The 13,209-nt window shown below is 42.7% G+C and overlaps 1 protein-coding gene across 4 annotated transcripts in view; it reads right to left on the bottom strand.

The window, feature by feature from the left end:
- Positions 1–13,209, bottom strand: part of LOC102056725 (transportin-1) — a 77,955-nt gene that overhangs the window by 42,951 nt on the left and 21,795 nt on the right. For all 4 annotated transcript variants that reach the window (XM_055700199.1, XM_055700202.1, XM_055700201.1 and 1 more), the window contains one exon: positions 1,479–1,628. In XM_055700199.1, the coding sequence (XP_055556174.1) occupies positions 1,479–1,628 (150 nt within the window). The remainder of the gene's footprint in view (positions 1–1,478; positions 1,629–13,209) is intronic.

Genomic DNA, 13,209 nt, shown 5'->3' with positions numbered 1-13,209 from the left:
TATCAAGAGACCAGTGAGTACTGGACCAATCTCTCTATCAAGACAGAAGCCTACAAAGGATCCAACATTTAACTCCTCCACACAGGAGGGTGCAAAACACACGCTAAATAGCAACTCTTATTATGTAAGCATACGGTTCATCAGCTGGTACACATCTTCAGAATTCACATATGCTGGAATAATCCTTGCAAAACCACTTAAAGCTCAAAAACAGTTGAGTTACTAATCCACAAATGTTTCCTACTAGGAGAAATTAAATAATGAACTGCTCAAAAACAAACAGCCTGCACCCCACCCCTTCCCCCACCACCAAACCACCCTAAGACAGTAATCCAAACAGAGCTGCAATATATTCTTATGTTCTTTAGTCAGCTCCAATTGTACTCCACTGATGACAGCTATGAATAAGTAAACAAGTTCTACAACCTGAAATCATGAAAATGCCAGCCACTCAAACTTATTTCTACTGTCATTAAGGAAACGGGGCATTAATAAAATTCACAGTAAAGCAGCTTCTCAAAGGAAGAGACAGCAGGAAAAAGCAGAGATGGAATTTTTTCTCTAGTCCAAAGTCCTTAACCCAGATGTCTGCAGAAGGAATCCTATAGAAAGACTGAAGAATTCTAAAGGAGCAATAACTGGTAGATTATTTTATAACATAAATCAGTTTATACAAACTGAATTAATTTATGAACTTCTACCTGCTACTGTTTTGTGGTTTTTTTCTACTGTACTTAAATATACATTTATTTTACTTTTTTCTAGCTTTTGTTAGTGGATGAGGAAAATTACTATGATTGTAGCAATTGGGGGAAATCATACTCTCAAAGAGCAGACAGAAAGACAACATTACCTAGGAATAAGTAAAAATAATAGAAATATGCATGTTATGGAAGAGGTATACTACAACACAATATTTAGAAAGTCTGAAATCCATGCAACAAAAACACTTTAGCTGATATTCTTATCACCACACTTTATCTACTGTTTTCTGACAGAAGGTATTTAAAAACCAGAAATTCATTATGTTAAATGTCTGTCATGCATGGTATGATGATTCCCTGAAGGGGTATGCATGGGGGGAGGGGGGGGCAGGGAGGAAATCAGCTAACAGAAGTGTTTCATTGATGCAAGTGAAGTGCTGAAATAGTTCTGAAGTCAGACCTTTACCTTGCTCCTGGTTTTAGGTATAAAAATTGGCAGCAAGTTGAATTTTAGTAGATTCAAATAAACTTATGTTCAGTCACATTTCAAGAGATATGAACTGAATTGCTAAAATTAGTTTTAAGAGAATAGGAAGCAAAAAGAAGTGTGACTTTCATATATTCCAACGAAGATTAATATCAGCATGAAAACAGCATAGCTGTGACAATTATCAGAAGCAAACAGTTTAGGTGTTTAATAACTCAGTAGTGCAGCTCTCATTTTTATCAGTAAGATTTTTAGCGTTCAGAAGACAGTTATAAGAGTAAACTTACCTACAGTAGCTCTAATTAAGGGGGAGGAATCACCAATGTTGTTCAGACATTCACTTTTAATGAAGTCAGTTACCCCATTTGGAAAGTTGTGAAAATGTGCTTTTACATTATTCTTCAAGATGAGACCACTCAAGGAACGTGTCGGTTCATCTGCAACAAAAAATAATTACATTCAAACTTCAATCAGCTCATAGGATAAAGCAGATTTCCAGACAATGCAACAAGATCAAAGTTTATAATGAGATATTAGTCTTTATTTCCTTATCTCTCCTTCAATTACACCCATCAATTCACATAGCAAAGTTTTTTAGCTTCAGAATTACATTTGTAACATTAAGAGGTAAGTGTTATATAGTGTGAACCATAAGAAAAAAGGCAGCAGAATTGACCTAAACAGAGTAATTAAGTTTAGTCAACAGTCTGAGTTCTCTTTACAGCTCTTTTTGCCTGCAAATTCCTCTAAATTACTGGGACAAGAGGAGGAGTGGAAAAAGAACAGCCTAGATTTTTCAGTTATACTGGAGCAGACCCATGATTAGTTCTTCAACCAAGGGCCCGAGTAACTTGGTATTACTCCTGAAACATGCTGAAAGCGAGATCTGGACATTCTATATAGAAAGGATTCCTTTACAGTATAAGAAAAATTAAATTTACAGTAATCCTAATCAGAAAATTAAGCTAATTTTAATTAGCATTTTAGCCACTTGGGTGAATTTTTTTGTATGAAGCCAATGTTGTTTAACCTTGGTAGGCAGCGAAGCCCCACACAGCCACTCTTGCTCACTCCCTCCAGTGGGATGAAGAAGAGAATCGGCAGGGTAAAGGTAAAAAACATTTGTGGGCTGAGATAAAGACAGTTTAATGGGGAAAGCAAAAGCTGCACGTGCAAGCAAAGCGAAACAATGAATACTACTGCCCATCAGCAGGCAGGTGTTAAGCCATCTCCAGGAAAGCAGGGCTCCATCATGTGTAATGGTTACTTGGGAAGACAAATACCATCACTCCAAACTTCCTCCCCCTTCCCCCAGCTTTATATACTGAGCATGATGTCATATGGTCTGGAATATTCCTTTGGCCAGTTCAGGACAGCTGTCCCATCTGTGTCCCCTCCCAATTTCTTGTGCACCCTCAGGCTACTTACTGGTGGGATGGGGCGAGAAGCAGAAAAGGCCTTGACTGTGTGTAAGCACTGCTCAGCAGTAACTGAAACATCCCTGTGTTATCAACACTGTTTCCAGCACAAAACCAAAATATAGCCCCACGCAAGCTACTGTGAAGAAGATTTACTCTAAAGTTATAAGTTTACACACAGTTTTATTCCAGGCCTTCAAAACTATTAACATCCCAATAGAAATATAAGCAAAATAAGAGATAACTTTCAAACATAAAGTATTTGAAAACTAAGAGTTACTGCATCACAACACCAGGACTCTCAGCACACCCATAATGACTGACTGAGGGCCATTAAAAATATTTTCTATAGTGATTTGTGCTAGGTAGAACAGAAATGGCACTTTTCAGATGAGAGGGTTTTGTTAAAATTAATTTTAAATCCACTGATTTTATTTGAGCTCCAAAACCAGAATGCCATCATATGAACATAAAAACAAGATTAAAAAATATATTTCAGTGTTCCTAAAGAAACATTACTAATAGTTACAGAGCATGAAAAATGTATTGATTTACAAATATAGCTTTTACACAGAATTCACTAACTTTATAAACCAGGAATCCAATCTATGCATACATATTTGAAAAAATCCTATAACTTCACCTACTTTACAGGTTTTAAATACCCACAAACTTCTATATAACATAAATATTAAAGTCATTCTACTTGCACAGCACGGCATTTCAAGGGCAAACAACTTTTCTGGGAGAATAGATTTATTATTTTAAATAAAAATATTAAAGACTAGATGAGTGAACAAACATCTCAACAACAAAACTTGGTTATGAGATGTGGCAAGTCTTAATATTATTATTATTACTTGACAATTCAAATGAAGTTATTTTGTCATTTTGTTTAAAGTTTTGAAGATGTCAATAACAAAGGTCAGGTGGAGAATGACCAAAAAAACCCCAAAAACCCCTGAAGTTCTCACATGAACTCTTGATCAGCCTCAGGTTTGCTGAAACACACTCCGAATTAAAAGTAAAGTCTCTGCATCTACTGTTACACCAATTTAATATGTCCAATTATGATCTCTTTACATAAATATAATGCACTGACAAGTACGCACATCTTCAAGAAATCTAGTCCTCCATAAGCAATTAAGATTTAATGTTGTGTCTGGCCAGGAAGGAAACCAAAGGAGTTTTCCTTTAATTTCTGCATTATTTAAGCCCTTGCAAGCCACAATGAATGAGTTATCTTTAGCAGCCACAGCTAGACACAAAATGATAGAATCATTTAGGTTGGAAAAGACCTTTAAGAACAAGTCCAACCATTAACTTAACACTGCCAAGTTCACTACAAAACCACATCCCTAAGTGCCACATCTACACATCTTTTAAATACCTCCAGAGATGGTGACTCAACCACCTCCCTGGGCAGCGTGTTCCAATGCTTAACAACCCTTTCAGTGAAGACATTATTCCTAATATCAAATCTAAACTTCCCCTGGCACAACTTGAGGCCTTTTCCCCTTGTCCTATTGCTTGTTACTTGGGAAAAGAGACCGACAACCACCTCCCAACAACCTCCTTTCAGGTAGACAGCAATAAGGTCCCACCTGAGTCCTTCAGACTAAACAACCCCAGTTCCCTAAGCCACTCCTCAGAAGACCTGTGCTCCAGACCCTTCACCAGCATCGTTGCCATTCTCTACACGCTCCAGCACCTCAATGTCTTTCTTGTAGTGAGGGGCCCAAACCTGAACACAGCATTCGAGGTGCAGCCCCACCAGTGCCGAGTACAGGGGGATAATCACTTCCCTAGTCCTGCTGGCCACACTATTTCTGATACAAGCCAGGATGCTCTTGGCCTTCTTGGCCACATGGGCACACTGCTGGCTCATGTTCAGCTGACTATTGACCAACACCCCCAGGTCCTTTCCCTCCAGGCAGCTTTCCAGACACTCTTCCCCAAGCCAGTAGCATTGCATGGGATTGTTGTGACCCAAGTGCAGGACCCAGCACTGAGCCTTGTTGAACCTCATACAATTGGCCTCGGCCCATCAATCCAGCCTGTCCAGATTCCTTTGCAGAGCCTTCCTACCTTCAAGCAGATCAACGCTCCCCCTCCAACATGGTGTTCTCTGCAAACTTACTAAGGGTGCACTCGATCACCTTGTCCAGATAATTGATAAAGATATTGAACAGAACTGGCCCCAATACTGAGCCCTGGGGAACTCCACTTGTGACCAGCCACCAAATGGATTTAACTCCATTCATCACTACTCTTTCAGCTTGGCCATCCAGCCAGGTTTTTTTACCCAGCAAAGAGTTTGCCTGTCCAAGCCATGAGCAGACAGTTCGTCCAGGAGAATGCTGTGGGGAGCCGGTGTCAAAGGCTTTACTAAGGTCCATCTAGACAACATCCACAGCCTTTCCCTCATCCAATAAGCAGGTCACCATCTTGTCATGGAAGATCAGTTTAGTCAAGCAGGACCTGCCCTTCATAAGCCCATGCTGACTGGGCCAGATTACCAGGTTGTCCTGTATGTACTTCGTGATGTCACTCAAGATGACCTGCTCTATAACCTTCTCCAGCACTAAGGTCAGACTGATAAGCCTACAGTTTACCAGGTTCTCCTTTCGGCCCTTCTTGTAGATGAGTGTCACATTTGCTAACCTCCAGTCAACTGGGACCTCCCCAGTTAGCCAGCACTGCTGATATATGATGGAAAGTGGCTTAGTGAGCTCTTCCACCAGCTCCCTCAGAACCCTTGGGTATATCCCATCTGGCCTCAGAGACTTGTGTGTGTCTGAGTGGTATAGCAGGTCACTAACCATGTCCCCTTGGATTATGGGGGCTTCATTCTGCTCCCCGTCCCTGTCTGTACCAGCTCAGGGGGCTGGGTACCTTGAGAACAGCTGTTCTTGCTATTAAAGACTGAGGCAAAAGTGGCATTAGTACCTCAGCCTTTATCACTATGTTTCCCCCTACATGCAATAAAGGGTGGAGATTCTTCTTCATTCTCCTTTAGTTGTTAATGCATTTATAGAAACATTTTTTATTTTCTTTTACAGCAGTAGCCAGGTTAAGTTCTAGTTGGGCGTTGGCCCTTCTAATTTTCTCCCTGCATATCCTCACATCATCCTTGCAGTCCTCTCAAGTTGCCTGCCCCTTCTTCCAAAGGTCATAAACTCTCCTTTTTTCCCTGAGTTCCAGCCAAAGCTCTCTGTTCAGCCAGGCTGATCTTCCCTACCAACCTATCTTTCGGCACATAGGGACAGCCTGCTCCCGTGCCTTTAAGATTTCCTACTTGAGGAATGTCCAGCCTTCCTGGATGACTTTGCCCTTCAGGATTGCCTCCCAAGGAATTCTGTCAACTAGGCCCCTAAACAGGCCAAAGTCTGCCCTCTGGAAGTCCAAGGGAACAGTTCTGCTGACTCCCCCTCCTTACTTCTCCAAGAATTGAAAACTATAATTTCATGATCTCTGTGCCCAAGATGGCCTCTAACTATCACATCACCCACCAGTCCTTCCCTTGTTGGCTGCCTCACCAGCTGTGGCAGGAAGGTCTCTTCCACACACTCCAGGAACCTCCTAAACTGTTTCCTCTCTGCTGTATTGTATTTCCAAGTCATCTGGTAAGTTGAAATCCCCCGTGAGAACAAGGGCTAGCAATCGTGAGACTTCTCCCAGATGCTTGTAGAATATTTCATCTGTGTCTTCATCCTGGTTGGGTGGTCTGTAACAGACTCCCACCATGATATCTGCCTTGTTGGCCATTCTCCTGATTCATACCCATAAACACTCAACCCTTTCATCACCATCATCAAGCTCTAGGCAGTGAAAACACTCCCTCACATACAGGGCTACCCCACCACCTCTCCTTCCTTGTGTATCCCTTCTGAAGCGTTTGTAGCCATCCATTGCAGCACTGCAGTTGTGTGAGTCATCCCGTTAGGTTTACAGCATTGGTGGATGAGGGAAGAGTAAGTGATGTCATCTACCTGGACTTGTGCAAAGCATTTGACACCATCCCGCATGACATCCTTGTCTCTAAAATGGAGAGACATGGTATTGCTGGATGGACCACTCAGTGGATAAGGAATTGGCTGGATGGTCGCACTCAAAGAGTTGCAGTCAATGACTCAATGTCCAAGTAGAGACCAGTGATGAGGTGCATTCCTCAGGGGTCAGTATTGGGACTGGTGCTGTTCAACACCTTTGTTGGCAACATGGATAGTGGATTTGAGTGCACCCTGAGTAAATTTGATGACTGCACTAACCTGTGTGGTGCTTCGACACACTGGAAGGAAGGGATGCCATCCTGAAAGACCTTGGTAGGCTTGAGAGGTGGGCCCATGCAAACCTCAAAGTTTAACAAGGCAAAGTGCAAGGTCCTGCACATTGTTCAGAGCAATCCCAAGCACAAATACAGGCAGGGCAGAGAATGGATTGAGAACAGCCCTGAGGAGAAAGACTTGGGGCTACTGGTAGACAAGCAGCTCAACATGAGCCAGTAATGTGCACTTGCAGCCCAGAAAGCCAACTACATCCTGGGCTGCATCACCTCTCCTATGAAGACAGGCTGAGAGAGTTGGGGTTGTTCGGCCTGGAGAAGAGAAGGCTCTGGGGAGACCTTCTAGCAGCCTTCCCATACCTAAAGGGGGCCTAGGGGAAAGCTGGAGAGGGACTTTTTACAAGGGAGTGTAGTGAAAGGACAAGGGGGAATAGCTTTAAACTGAAAGGGGGCAGATTTAGATTAGATATTAGGAAGATATTCTTCACTATGAGAGTGGTGAGGCACTGGAACAGGTTGCCCAGAGAAGCTGTGGATGCCCCATCCCTGGAAGTGTTCAAGGTCAGGTTGAATGGGGCTTGGAGCAACCTGGTCTAGTGGAAGGTGTCCCTGCTCATTGCAGGGGGGTTGGAACTAGATGATTTTTAAAGGTCCCTTCCAACCCAAACCAGTCTATGATTCTATAAAAGCCTGATAACCTTAATAATCAAGAGAAAGCTTAAAAACTTCTGTCCTTTCTGTCCACAAGCTACTTGAGAGAAACCATATTTCAAGACTCACCCCCAATGTGACTTTGCTTACAGCAAACAGCACCTTTGAAGAACCTAAACCAATATGATTAAGTACATGAAGGCACTAGGGTACTAAACAGGTACTACAGTCAAGAACCTTTTCATTGCATGTGCTCTTTTTCAATGCTTTCATTTTATAGGCTTCAGGGATAGGGAAAGAGATAATGGAGGTTGCGTACTCCACTCATTCTGGATGCTCAGAATAAGGAGTTTCAATAAAGTATTCCCGAAGCATTGAATCACTTAACACAATCCACTGAATAATGTCAAAGTTTTTTTGAAGACTCTTAAATGAAGAAATAAAAGTCTGTCACTTCTCACATATGGTATGTATGCTATAGAACGACTTAAAAGAAGCATTTTCCTTAAATCTGCAGTACAATATCTATACAGAAGCATGGAATGGAATAATTAGCCATTGGGGGGGGATATAAAATGGAATTTTTAGTGGTGTGATTTGACAAAATTCATTATCTCATAACTTGGTTTCCCTTAAGATATTTATGCACCTCAATTACTTTATGTATTGATTACTAAAACTCAGTTGGGCTTAATTTCTTTTTGTAATTCTTAATGTATTTGAATTTAAGGGGTAAAAAATGTTTTAAGTAGGACACTACATATGTTATGTGGCATTTTAAACAGTAAGGGTACGTTAATCTGACTTGACTTTTGAATTGTAACCTGATCAGATTCACTCCTTGGCAGTTGTTTTAGTCTATTTAATAATGACATCACGTGGGATGATGGTATTGGGGGGTGGGGTAGGGTGTGATAGTAGGGAGGTATTTTAGTTAAACAGTTAAAGCTGCTGGATCACTTTTCAGAATTAATCCTGCTTATCAAAAATACCTTCCTGAAACTGGAAGATGGTTAAATCAACACCTGACCTCACACAATGGTCCTTTTCTTGCTCAGCTTCAAAGATCTTTCAACACCAACACACCAAGAAAGTTCATAATGGAACAGACTCATGAAAACTGCTGTCCAGATCAAAATTAAATTCCAACACTCATCAGAAAACATTCACATCAAACCCACAAGACTGCTTTGGATCCCAGTAATAGTTTATAAAAAGCCATTTCAAATTCTGCTTGTAGAGCTAGATGAATTGTTAGTGTCATTATTACCAGAAAATAAACCAGAAAAATCTGTGGTGGTGACTTGGGGGAGGATGGGGACAGGACCTTCCTCTACGGTAATATTTTACGTCAAAGTAAGGTACTCTGAATGACAAAGTCATTGTATGAACAAGATCAGAGTTGCAGAGACACTGCTCTACCTTCAACTTGTTTTAAAAATCCAAAGCATTTTGGAAATAAACTTAAAAGATCATCCTTAAAGCTAATGACAAAGGCAGTACTCAAGCAATGTTCTCAATACCAGCTCATCCACCTTCAGACTAAAAGTTTATCTCAAGGATTCTGATCCTTGAGTGTGACAGCCTCACATCAGACTGTCCTGGTTTCGGCTGGGATGGAATTAATTTTCTTCTTAGTAGCTAGTACAGTGCTGTGTTTTGGCTATGATGTGAGAACAATGTTGATAACCACACTGATGGTTTTAGTTGTTGCTGGGTAATATTTATACTAAGTCAAAGACTTTGTGGTTTCTTGGGCCTTGCCAGCCAGAGGGCTGGAGGGGCACAAGAGACTGGGAAGGGACACAGCCAGGTCAGCTGACCTGAACCAGCCAAAGAGGTATTCCATACCATGGGATGTCATGCTTGGTATATAAACTTGGGGGGTTAGCTGGGGGGGATCGTTGCTCAGGGCCTGGCTGGGCATCGGTCAGCAGGTGGTGAGCAGTTGTACTGTGCATCACTTGGTATTTTTCCTTTTTCCCTTTTCCCTTGGATTTTACCCTTTTTTCCAACCTTTCCATCCTAATTGTTATTATTATTATTGTTGTTCTTACCTCTTTATTCTGTTTAAATGGTTAAATTGTTCTTATCTCAACCCTTGAGTTTTACATTCCTTTCTGATTCTCCTCCCCACTCCTCCGGGTGGGGGGGAATGAGCAAGTGGCCGCGTGGTGCTTGGTTGCTGGCTGGGGAGACAGTGTATTTTTGGCACCCAATGTGGGGCCTTGAAGGGTTGAGATAACGACAGGTCTAATCAGACTGTGTTAGATTAAATTGTTTGCGGTATTCATTGTATTAAATTAATAGTAATTGGCTACAATGCTGTCTTATCTGTTTTTGAATTTGCTGCCCATGATCTCAATGTTGAATTGTCTTGTTTATTTACAGTATGCGCTCCCTTTTGTGTTGTTTGTTTATATTGGGACCTGGGGTAAAGTTATTTTAGTGTTGTACTATATAGTATTAATCTATAATATGATGGTTATGAAACTAATCTGGTCTGTGCACTCGGTGTTGTCGCCTCTGTGTATCTGGTGGCACCTGCAGGGGAATGCCAACAATGGCACCTTTGGTTTTGTTTTCCCAGAGAGTCAGCCTGTGGGTGGGGTCTACACCTCCCCCTTCCCCTCAGGGCTAATTAATGAAACAATTAGGATTTTAGGAGGCTGTGAGTATATTTGGTCCGATGGCAGCTCCATAGTGTCAGTTCTGAGCCTAGCAATAGGAATACTGAATTCTGTCTTCATGTCCTGGATATGGTGGAATTTTAAACAACAAACTGTAACTACTGCTCCAGCCCCTGCGGCACCTGCTGCAGCTGCTCCACCTGCCGGTCCACTCTCAGCAGCCGATCCAGCTCCTGTGGCAGGCGCTGTGGCCGCTGCAGCCCCTGCTCCAGCTCCTACGGCCCCTGCTCCAGACCCTGCTGCTTCAGCCCCCCCAGCCGGCGTCTGCAGCTACTCAAACCCCTGTGGCAGGCATTCCAGCTACTTTCGCCTTTGAAACGAGTGATGGAGTGATGCAAAAGACCGCCCCTGTAGATAAAAGGAAATGGAAATCGAAAGCAGCTCGTTTAGTAAGGGAAGATGAAGGAGCAGGCCCATCATGTGAACAAGATGAAGAAAGTGAACAAGAGGTAACCTCTCAATCCCTATCTCTGAATGAACTGTGGGATATGCGGAAAGATAATGCCTGTCAAACAGGTGACCACATTATCACCTGGTTGCTTCAATGCTGGGATAATGGGGCTCATAGTATAGATTTGGAGGGTAGGGAAGCCAAGCAACTGGGATCACTTGCTAGAGAAAGGGGCATTGATAAGGCAATTGGAAAAGGAGCACAAATAATCAGTCTCTGGAAGTGACTTCTGTTAAGTGTGAAGGAAAGGAGGATATTACATGTCGTACAACCAAGTGGACTGCAATAGAGAAGGGTATTCAGTACTTGAGGAATTAGCTGTGAAATAGATGATCTATTATAACCTGAACGATCCACAGTCACCCATAGGTCCTGATCAAGTCCCATGCACACAGCCGATGTGGCAGAAATTGATACAGAGCACACCGTCAGCATATGCCAACTCATTGGCACTAATGGGTTGGTCAGACACTGCACCACCAACAGTGGATGATCAGCTCCGAAACTATGAAGATAGTGTCTCTACCTCCCTCATCTCAGCTGTAGAGAAACTGGTCCACCAGCTTAACAAGGATAGGTCTGACTCCACCAAAACAGACTCGCACCTCAGCTATCAACTGTAGACATCCTTCTGTTTGGAGCGGAGAATATAGAAAATACACACCACAAGGTACCCTGTGGTTTTATCTGCAAGACCATGGCGAGGACATGAGGAGGTGGGACAGAAAACCTACCTCATTTCTGGAGGCACAAGTGCGTGAACTACAAAGAAAAACAATCACAAATAAGGAGTCTTCCAGGAAAGTTGCTGCTCCGCTCTCCAAAGGACAATTTTCCAGTCAGAATGATAGGGCTGACTTTACTCTTGATCCTGTGAAAAGGAATTCTAACCCATTCTGGCAAGACGTGAGTGAAACTACTCCACGCTACATCCATTTTGCACCGCTAGCCATCCTAGTGCAGAGTCCCTAGACCAGGATTAGAGGAACCCTGCCTCCAGACGGATGGAAGACAGGGATAACCGAGTTTATTGGACTGTGTGGATCCGATGGCCTGGCACATCAGACCCACAGGAATATAAAGCTTTAATAGATACAGGTGCACAGTGTACTTTAATGCAATCAAGCTATGAAGGGGCAGAGCCAATCAGTATTTCTTGAGTGACAGGGAGATCGCAACACCTGATTGTATTGGAGGCTGAAATAAGCTTGACTGGGAATGAGCGGCAAAAACATCCCATTGTGACTGGCCCAGAAGCTCCATGTGTCCTTGGCGTAGACTATCTTAGGAGAGGGTATTTCAAGGATCCGAAAGGGTATCGGTGGGCTTTTGGTATATCTACTCTGGAAACAGAGGAAATTAAGCAGCTGTCTACCTTGCCTGGCCTTTCAGAAGACCCATTTGTGGTGGGGTTACAGAAAGTTGAGGAACAGCAGGTGCCGATCACTACTACCATGGTGCAACAGCGGCAATACCGCACCAACCAAGACTCCCTGATTCCCATCCAGGAGCTGATTCGCCAACTAGAGAGCCAAGGAGTGATCAGCAGAACCCATTCACCCTTTAATAGTCCCATATGGTGAGTGTGAAAATCTAATGGAGAATGGAGACTAACAAGTGGACTACCATGGTCTGAATGAAGTCACGCCGCCATTGAGTGCTGCCATACCAGACATGCTAGAACTTCAATATGAACTGGAATCAAAGGCAGCCAAGTGGTATGCCACTATTGGTATTGCAAATGCATTTTTCTCAATCCCTTTGGCTGCAGAGTGCAGGCCACAGTTTGCCTTCACTTGGAGAGGTGTCCAATACACCTGGAATTGACTGCCCCAGGGGTGGAAACACAGCCCTACCATCTGCCATGGACTGATCCAGGCTGCACTAGAACAGGGTGGAGCTCCAGAACATCTGCAATACATTGATGACATGATCATATGGGGCGATACAGCAGAAGTTTTTGAGAAAGGGGAGAAAATCATCCAAATCCTTCTGAAAGCCGACTTTGCCATAAAACAGAGTAAAGTCAAGGGACCCGCACAGGAGATCCACTTTTTGAGAATAAAATGGCAAGATGGACGTCGTGAAATCCCAGTGGATGTCATCAACAAAATAGCAGCTATGTCTCCACCAACTAATGAGAAAGTAACTCAGGCTTTCTTAGGTGTCATCAGTTTTTGGAGAATACACATTACAAATTACAGTATGATTGTAAGCCCTCTTTATCTTGTGACTCAAAAGAAGAATGATTTTAAATGGGGTCCTGAGCAATGACAAGCCTTTGAACAAATTAAATGAGAGATAGTTCAAGCAGTAGGTCTTGGGCCAGTTCGGACTGGGCAAGATGTAAAGAATGTGCTCTACACTTCAGCTGGGGAGAATGGCCCAACCTGGAACCTCTGGCAGAAAGTACCAAGGGAAACTCAAGAACGACCTTTGGGTTTTTGGAGTTGGGCATATAAAGGATCTGAGGTCTGCTATACTCCAACTGAAAAAGAGATATTGGCAGCTTATGAAGGAGTT

Source organism: Falco cherrug (assembly GCF_023634085.1).
Source record: "Falco cherrug isolate bFalChe1 chromosome W unlocalized genomic scaffold, bFalChe1.pri SUPER_W_unloc_1, whole genome shotgun sequence".
NCBI classification, from domain to species: Eukaryota; Metazoa; Chordata; class Aves; order Falconiformes; family Falconidae; genus Falco; species Falco cherrug.
The sequence above is the reverse complement of the archived record's forward strand: the minus strand, read 5'-3'. Positions and strand labels throughout refer to the sequence as shown.